Source organism: Mus caroli, chromosome 1 (assembly GCF_900094665.2).
Source record: "Mus caroli chromosome 1, CAROLI_EIJ_v1.1, whole genome shotgun sequence".
Classification (NCBI taxonomy): Eukaryota; Metazoa; Chordata; class Mammalia; order Rodentia; family Muridae; genus Mus; species Mus caroli.
The window spans coordinates 171,710,090-171,718,951 of NC_034570.1; the positions used below are offsets into that span (position 1 = coordinate 171,710,090).

Consider the following 8,862-nt stretch of genomic DNA (forward strand, 5'->3'; position numbering starts at 1 on the left):
CCTGGGCTACAGAGTGAGTTCCAGGACAGCCACGACTACACAGAGAAACCCTGTCTCGAAAAACCAAAAAAAAAAAAAAAAAAAAAAAAAAGATTATTAGAAGCTTATATGATCTGTTTCCAGAAGAGATAACATTTAATGAGTGGAATATAAAAGCATTCTTTTTACTTAAAACACTTTGCTCTAGTGTCTAAAACAGTGGATCTCAACTTGTGGGTTACAGCACCTTTGGCAAACCTCTATCCCCAAAAAATACTTACATTAATATTCATAGCAGAGCCAGGCGTGGTGGCGCATGCCTTTAATCCCAGCACTTGGGAGGCAGAGGCAGGCGGACTTCTGAGTTGGAGGCCAGCCTGGTCTACAGAGTGAGTTCCAGAACAGCCAGGGCTATAACAGAGAAACCCTGTCTCGAAAAAAACAAAACAAAACAAAAAAAGATTCATAGCAATGGGGCTGGCAAGATGGCTCAGCAGTAAGAGCACTGACTGCTCTTCCGAAGGTCCTGAGTTCAAATCCCAGAAACCACATGCTGGCTCATAACCACCTGTAATGAGATCGGACGCCTTCTTCTGGTGTGTCAGAAGACAGCAACATGTACTTATGTATTAAGTAAATAATAAATAAGTAAATAATTAATGAATAAATCTTTGGGCCAGAGCAAGCAGGGACTGAGTGAGCAGAGTTGACAGTAGTGAGTGGGGTTAACTGGAGTAAGCGAGGGTTCAATTCAATTCCCAACAACCACACGAAGGCTCACAACCATCTGTACAGCTACAATGTACTCACAAACATAAAATAAATTTAAAAAATTAAAAAAAAAGATTCACAGCAGTAGTAAAATCACAGTTATGATGTAGCAACAAAATATATGGTTGGGGTCAGCACAGCCTGAGGAACTGCTGTACAAAAGGGTCACAGCGTTAGGAAAGCTGAAAACAAATGAGTTAAAATATTCATTATCGATTGTGGTAGCTTACCCTATGACCTCAGAACGGGGCAAACAGAGGCAGGAGAATTTTATCAAGGTCTTGGTCAGCCTAGGCTACCTTGTCTTAGAAAAAAAAAAGTAATAAAGTAAAAAAATGAATAATACTACATAAAATGAAAGTTATTGGCTAGGTCCCCAGGCTCCACATGTCCACTGAAAACGCCATTTTTTTTTTCATAGTTTTCTCCAAGGGAGCCTCCTTGGTAAACTATTTTTTTTTCTTAAAGATTTATTTATTATTATATCTAAGTTAACTGTAGCTATTTCAGATGCACCAGAATAGGGCGTCAGATCTCATTACGGGTGGTTGTGAGCCACCATGTGGTTGCTGGAATTTGAACTCAGGACCTCAAAGAGCAGTTGGTGCTCTTAACCACTGAGCCATCTCTTCAGCTCGAAAACGCCATTTTTAAACAGTGAAAGTGATCAAGCAGAAGGATGCCAACTGGGAGAGCAAGAATGGCTAACGGAGTAGTTGTCTCCTCGCTTCATGGCCTACAAACTGTGCCTGTTTCAACATAAACATCTTTTGAAGACCACACACTATCAGGACTCCTAGTAACGTTATTTTGAAGCTGATACAGTAGCTTCGGGCAGAACCGCTTGCCCTCAAGCCCAATGATGGGAGCACACAAGTGGAATGGGAGGAAAGGCCCCATAAAGCTGTCCTCTGACCTCCACCGGCGTGGCCACACACACACCAAACACATGGACGGACACATATACTAAAAATGAAAAAGTTAAAAATAAAAAACAGGGGATCCATCCCATAAACAACCACCAAACCCTGACACTATGGCAGATGCTAACAAGAGCCTGCTGACAGGAGCCTGATATAGGTTCTCCTAAGGGCCTCTGCCAGTGCCTGGCAAATACAGGAGTGAATGCTCACAGCCATCCATTGGACGGAGCACAAGGTCCCCAATGAAGGAGCTAGAGAAATTACCCAAGGAGCTGAAGGGGTCTGAAGCCCCATAGCAGGAACATCAATATGAACTAACCAGTACCCCGAGCTCCTTGTAACTATACTACCAATCAAAGAAAACACATGGTGGAACTTGTGACTCTAGCTGTATATGTAGCAGAGGATGGCCTAGTCAGTCATCAATGGGAGGAGAGGCCCTAGATCCTATGAAGGTTCTAGGCCCAGTATAGGGAAATGCCAGGACTGGGAATGGGATTGGGTAGGTTGGGGAGCAGGGGAAGGGGGAAGGGGACATGGGATTTTTGGAGGGGAAACTAGAAAGGGGTTAACATTTGAAATGTAAATAAAGAAATGTTCTAATTAAAAAAACAAAAACAATTTTTCCTGGATATTCAAAGAAACTATGCTTTCTATTTCAATATCTGCTAACAAAAGTGCAAGTAATCTGGATAAGCATTTGTGTAGGGAGCCAGTGCAGCGGACAGATGAAATAAGTACCAACACAAGCGGAGTCAGCTTAACTTGCAGAATTTCCCTCCTCATCTCCTTCTCCTTCTTCTCCTTCACGTCAGCCTCATGGGAAGCAGAGGCGGATCTTCTGGAGCCTTTTGGTGCCCTGCCCGGGGATCGGGAACGTGATCTTGAGCGGCTACGGCTGCTGCGGCTGCCGCGGCGTCGAGAGGGAGAGCTGGAAATGGAGCCACTTTTTCTTTGCTTAAAGGATTTTAAAGGCTAGAAAGGGAAAGGGCACAGAGATGTCATCAGCGCACTCGTGTCCGGTGTGGCCACTCTCTGTTGCTGGGCATTCTACACTCACACTCACGGCTCTGAGAATGGAGCACACAGTGTGATGCTACAACAACAGCCCAGGTCCTGGAAAGACACAGCGCTTTGCCTGCTCTGCTAGCTTGGAGGGTATTTCCCTGGAATCAGTGACTTTATCACATACATATTATATACTCCTAGCAACACCAGGGAAGCTTGGAACTGATACTGCCTAAAACTGACATGGTGAGAAAAGATCATGAGCATGCAACCAAGTTTTCAAACAGCAGCCCTACAGAGTCACTCTGAAACAAACTCGAGTTCTTTTTTTTTTTTTTTTTTTTTGAGACAGGGTTTCTCTGTGTAGCCCTGGCTGTCCTGGAACTCACTCTGTAGACCAGGCGGGCTTCCAACTCAGAAATCCACCTGCCTCTGCCTCCCGAGTGCTGGGATTTTTAAAGGCGTGCACCACCACGCCCGGCTCAAACTCGAGTTCTTAAAAACAGACAAGTTAAACTCCTTGGTCAGCTGCCACTCTGCCCTAATCCACTGCAAGCCACTCCTTCCTTGTTTCCAGGGTAAGGCAGGCCTAAGGCAGGCAAACCCCTGGGGCTCTGTCCAGGCACTGTTTTGTGTATGTGGCCCTCAGCTAAGGGTGGCATTTACACATCTTAAATGGTCACTAAAGCATCAAGAGAAGTCATATTGCATATGGCTGGAGCTGTCCCTAAACCACAGACGCCCATGAGCCATGACCCTAAAACATTTACTAAACACAGTGTTCATCCACAGACCATGCCTGGGTCCAAACTATTGGTTAACAGTGGGCCACAAGGTCCAAAACTGCTATGTTCTAAGTAGACGGTTTTAGAGCATCCCAACTAAGCAATTTTATGCCTAGAAAATCTAACAAAACTCTGCAGCTTTATTTATCCTTTTTTCATAGAAATTAAGTATTTGTATACCATAGCTCAATATCTTAAAACCCATACCATTAACAGATTGGCTTGGAAGGGGAAGCTGTGAGCTGACCTCAAACCTAGTAAATGTCACTCTCTGATTACATCACCACTGTCGAGGAAGAAGCCCAAGCCCTGCCACATGGTAGCACACACCTTTAATCCCAGCACTCATGAGGCAGAGACAGGCCAATCTTGAGACCAACCTGGTCTACAGAGTTCCAGGACAGCAGAGGCTACACAGAGGAACCCTGTCTTGAAAAAGAAAAGAAAAGAAAAGAAAAGAAAAGAAAAGAAAAGAAAAGAAAAGAAAAGAAAAGAGAAAGGAGGGGAGGAGAAGGGAGGGGGAAGGGAGGGGAGGAAGAGGAGAGAAGGAGGGAAAGAAGAGGGGTGAGGAAGGGAAGAGGGGAAGAGGAAGAGAGGATGAAGAGGAGAAAGAGGAGGGGAGGGGAAGAGGGAAGGAGGGGAGGAAGAGGAAAGGAGGAAAGAGGAGGAGGGGGAAGGAAGAGAAGAGGGAAGGAAAGGGAGAGGGGAGGAAGGGAGGAGGAGGGGAGGGAAAGAGGATGGAAGGAAAAAGAGAGAAGAAGAGGAAGAGGAGAAGGATGAAGAGGAAACCCAAGCCTATTAAACGCCCCTAGCCTGTCTCTGGCTAGTACTTGACCACGCCACATCATCCACAAGCTCTGTGACGCTGCCCTCCCTACCCTCCCTACGTTTCCCATCTGTCCTAGCGCTCAGCCCAGGGAAAGCAGCGCTAACAAAATCCCTAAAGCCAGGGTCCTTTCCTGTGTAAGACCTCACGGGACGGTCACAGACCCAATGGCACGAGCTCTGAGGATCTGGGCCTATACCTCACTCCCATACTCCCAGAGGCAAGAACAGCAGGTCCCCAAGGCAGGAGTCTGGCACGGACCTCCAGCTCCTCCCACCCACTGCAGACTAAGGCAGACATACTCACCATGATATCACTCTCCTTCAGTTCCAGTTCGGTGCCATCTTTGTATTTTACAGTGTAGAGCTGGGATTTGTTGTCGTGGCTCAGAATCTCTACTTCATAATAAAGGGAGCTCCCAGGCCATCGGCCTCTGACCACTTCACCCTCAGCAAACTTCCTACTTGACATTTTCTAAAATTAGTCTGAAAAATTTTAAAGAAAAAAGTTAGTCAATAATTATTACTTCTTTTTCTGGACTAGGTTGTTCACTTAAACAACTTTCTAGCTGGTTTTAGCTTTAGGGCCAGGAAGCCAAGGAGGGAGTGCACAACTCCTTATTTTATAGATGACAGAACTTGAGCTTAAAGTTAACGCTTTGTCAAAGTTCACAAACACAGGGGAGGGAACAGCAGAGCATCACAAAACATTGTGTGAGCTTCATTCTATACCATCTGGAATCACTCTGTAGGAGCCGACTTAGTCACTGCAGCGCAGACAGTGGCACTGAGGATTAAACCCTGACAAAGTAACAGGCATCAGACTGGACAACTTAGAATGCTACCCCCTGCAGTAAAATCACGGCACACCTCAAAAAGACACTTATTTTTATTTATAGATCTACATGTCATTTTTATAAAAGCTTTAAAATTCTTAAATTATATTTTTAACAAGTTACCTTACTGGAAAATAATAAAACCATGAGACAAACTGGGGAAATTAAAAATGTACATTAGTGGGCTGGAGAAATGGCTCAGCGGTTAAGAGCACTGACTGCTCTTCCAAAGGTCCCGAGTTCAAATCCCAGCAACCACATGGTGGCTTCACAACCACCCAAAATGATATCTGATGCCCTCTTTTGGTGTGTCTGAAGACAGCTACAGTGTACTTACATATAATAATAAATAAATCTTTTTTAAAAATGTACATTAGCATTACTATAACCTACCAACAGGAAGGACTTCAAATCTATAATGAATAACATATTTGAGGTTTACTTCATAAGGTTTGCATTCTCTGAGTCAAATCCCAAATGCATATCAATTAACTCTGCCAGCCGCCCACCTAAGCTAACAGTGTGCACCTCTCCAGCCCACAGCTGACGCCTACTCCAACTGTAACAATCTTCACCGCCGCTGTTTCAAAACATGGCCCATGAAACCTGCAATACTTCAAGAAACCACAACTCCCAAGAATTTTCATTTACAGGAGGTAATATCAAATGATGGCTGTGCTCTGAGGTGATACTTCTCTCTCCAATGACCCGACAGATCCACAGGATAAAAGCCAGTGCTCTGATACCAATGATAAGATAAGCAAGCAGCAGACAGAAAGACTCCTTCACCTGCTGAGCAAGTCTCCATACATTGCCCAAGCACACAAAGCCACACTCCTCACACACTCCTGCCAAGAGCTGGCGATGCAAGTCTGCAGGAATGAGAAAGAGCCTTGCACACTGGGGAATTAAGGAGAAAGTAGCATTACCCACACCTCCCAAGAAAGTCTTTTTAAATAACATTTCTTCACTGTTAATCCCCTGAAGGGAAAAAAAAAAAAAAGGACTTCCCAAGCTTCAACTGTTTATACAGACAACAGATGAAAGAAAACGAAAGTGCTTATCTGGTGATAAGAGGTTCATTACGGAGCCTGCCTCAGTCTCCCTAACTCGTGAGATAGCATCTCTCGGGTAATGAGTATGTTTGGAAGTTTTAGGAATGAAGTTAGACTGGCAGAAGCGACCATGAGGGCCCTCAGGAAGCAGGAGAGCACTGGCTCACATCTGCACAAGGAGGAGGGGCACAAAAAAGGAAGGTGACAACAGAAAACTCTGTCCATTTCAACACTTAGTTCCAAGTTGCCCGGGACAAAGAGGAAGGAAATGCGCTGGGCTTCCTTCTCTGAGTCCCCACCTCTCTTCCTCCCCAGATTACCCCAAATCAATTAGGTTGTCCTACTCCTTCCAAAGTTTGAGAAAGCCGGCAATGTCTTTCTATATGAAGGTGCCAGTAGGATCTCAAACAACACTTCAATACAAGCACTTTGTGGCTTGGGGACCGACTGCATCTTTAAAAGGCCCTGGAACAGATTTATTCTGAACCATGAGAAGCATCCAATCCTTGCCATTCATCCCATCCAGGTACTAACCACGCCCGATGCTGTTTGGCTTCGGAGATCTGATGAAATCCAGAGGATTAGAATGGTATGGCCCTAGACTCATTGTTATTTCTCTACTGCATCTTGAAGACAACACATTAACTATATTGATTGAGTCCAACAAAGAACACAAGTCAAAGTTTAAAAAAAAAAAAAACTTCTATTACTTATTAAATAATAGGTAATACTTAATCAAGGCACCCAGTAGATACTTAAGCCTCAATTTTTCAAAAATATGCCTATAATGTGTAATATAAAATTTGATCCCCAGAAAAAAAGGGAGGAAAAGAACTGAGACTGGCAGGGCATGGTGGTTTTAATCCCACTCTTTGGGAGGCAGAGGAAAATAGATCTCGATATGTGGAAGGTCTGCCTAGCCTACACTGTGTTCCAGGACAATAAAGGCTGTGCAGAGATCTTGTCTCAAAAAAACAAACAAACAACAACGACAACACAAAACACGAACTGACACTTGATGGTGATATTTTATATGGCAGGTAGAGAACGACCTTGTCTTAGGATTCAAAAAATGGGCTGCCAACAAGATATGAATGCCACTTTGCACAAGATCCACACAGTCAGTGGAAACTACATAACAGCATCCCAAATATTGCACAACAGGAGATAATTATACTGGATAGGACAAGGGGGCTCCAGACTCCCGTGTGTATTCTTATGCACCCAAGTAACGCATAAGAGACTCATACAGGCTTCCCTAAACAAACAGGTGTTTGCAAGGAAAAGTCACTCGCTAAACTATACCCTCAACCACACACGGCAGAAACTCAAAGAACCTCAGGCTTTTTTTCCTGTCAACCCAGATTCTTGCTAACCCGAGGGTCAACTTGGCACTGGATGCCTCACATATTATGGTACAATATACCACTATGTATGTGTGGCCGATTTCTTTCTACGATGCTCAGGAGGCGTTACTAAGGTCTTTAATCGTTTCCCCACTTTCCCAAATTCACTTAAAAGAAAAAGCTCAAATGGTGGCTTACAGCTACCCTTTAACACCTGAGCCGGCACAGGCCTGCTAGTCAAAACGCAAACAGGAAGGCGTTCGCAGGCTCTGTGCCCCTTCAGAGCCGTGCAGGAGAAAGCCGGCTGTACTGGCAGAGTGGCCTTTTCCCTTAATACCCAAAAGCACACTAATCGCTACAGTCCTTACTCACTCCCGCCCCAACTCCCCAGACAACGCTCATCATCACCCTCTCGGTCCGTATCAGGTCCTCCATCCCGCGCTTCTCTGTAGCCCCATCTTCTAACCCTCAGAGCAGCTGCTACTTTGTAGCCCCAGATCTAGTCCTGCTCCTGCACCTGAGCCACGGCCCTCGCACACCAAGTGCGCTACACACGGCGGGCGCAACGCCAGGCCAGCCCGCGGTCGCCGAAGTGCCCCGGAGCAGGCCCTCCGCACCCCAGCGCGCACTGAGTGGCCCTCGAAGCTGCTGGAGGCGCGAGGTCCGCTGTCACCGCGCAGAAGCATTCAGGAGGCCCGGATAGGCGGGACGGCGCCCCGGCAGGAGCCAGAGGCGGTTAACCCCTCCCCCGAAGGCCGCCCGCTCTCCCAGGGCCGGGACACCGCGGCGAGCACAGCCCAGCCCGGCCCGGCCGGGGCACCCAACGCGCGCGTCCGACACGGAGATCGGGGGTTGTCCGCCATCCGAAACCCGCGCTCGGCTTCCGGCCCGCGCGGCCCCAGCCTCGCCGGCCGCCCCGGGGAACCCGCTCTCCACACGCGGCGGAGTCCCGCGCCGACGCTCACCTGGCCGCGCTCCGGCGGGAACTCCAGCCACTCCAGGACAGTCACCAGCAGCCAGCGGCGACTCCGCGCGCGACACAGCCGGCCGCGCTCTCGCGCCCCCGAGGTCCCGCCCCTAGCGAGGCTGCCCTGAGCTCCCCATTGGTCCCTCGACCTTTTGAATCATCGCCGGCGCTGGCGATTGGTCGAGGGCCAGTGGCGCGTCCAGCCCGCCCGCTGGTGAGCGTCCGGCGTCCCCACCCGGTTTATCTCCGCAGCCCAGGCACCGAGCCGCGCTTTGGCTCGCGCCCTCCCACGGAGCGGTCTAGGCCGGCGGTCTGGGAGGAGGGTGAAGCTCGCGCGACGCCAGGCAGAAGCGTCCGCTGCTGTCAC

General features: G+C 47.5%; 1 protein-coding gene across 2 annotated transcripts in view; it reads right to left on the reverse strand.

The window, feature by feature from the left end:
• Lbr (lamin B receptor) overlaps window positions 1–8,607 on the reverse strand; it is a 26,693-nt gene extending 18,086 nt beyond the window's left edge. The window contains exons 1-3 of one of the 2 annotated variants that reach the window (XM_021170200.1): window positions 8,494–8,607; window positions 4,599–4,777; window positions 2,415–2,648 (exon numbers count right to left, since the gene is read on the reverse strand). In XM_021170200.1, the coding sequence (XP_021025859.1) occupies window positions 2,415–2,648; window positions 4,599–4,763 (399 nt within the window). In that variant the 5' untranslated portion in view covers window positions 4,764–4,777; window positions 8,494–8,607. Of the gene's footprint in view, window positions 1–2,414; window positions 2,649–4,598; window positions 4,778–8,045; window positions 8,184–8,493 lie in introns of those variants that run through there. The other variant, XM_029481100.1, reaches the window with a different exon arrangement.
• Window positions 8,608–8,862: the final 255 nt, after the last annotated feature.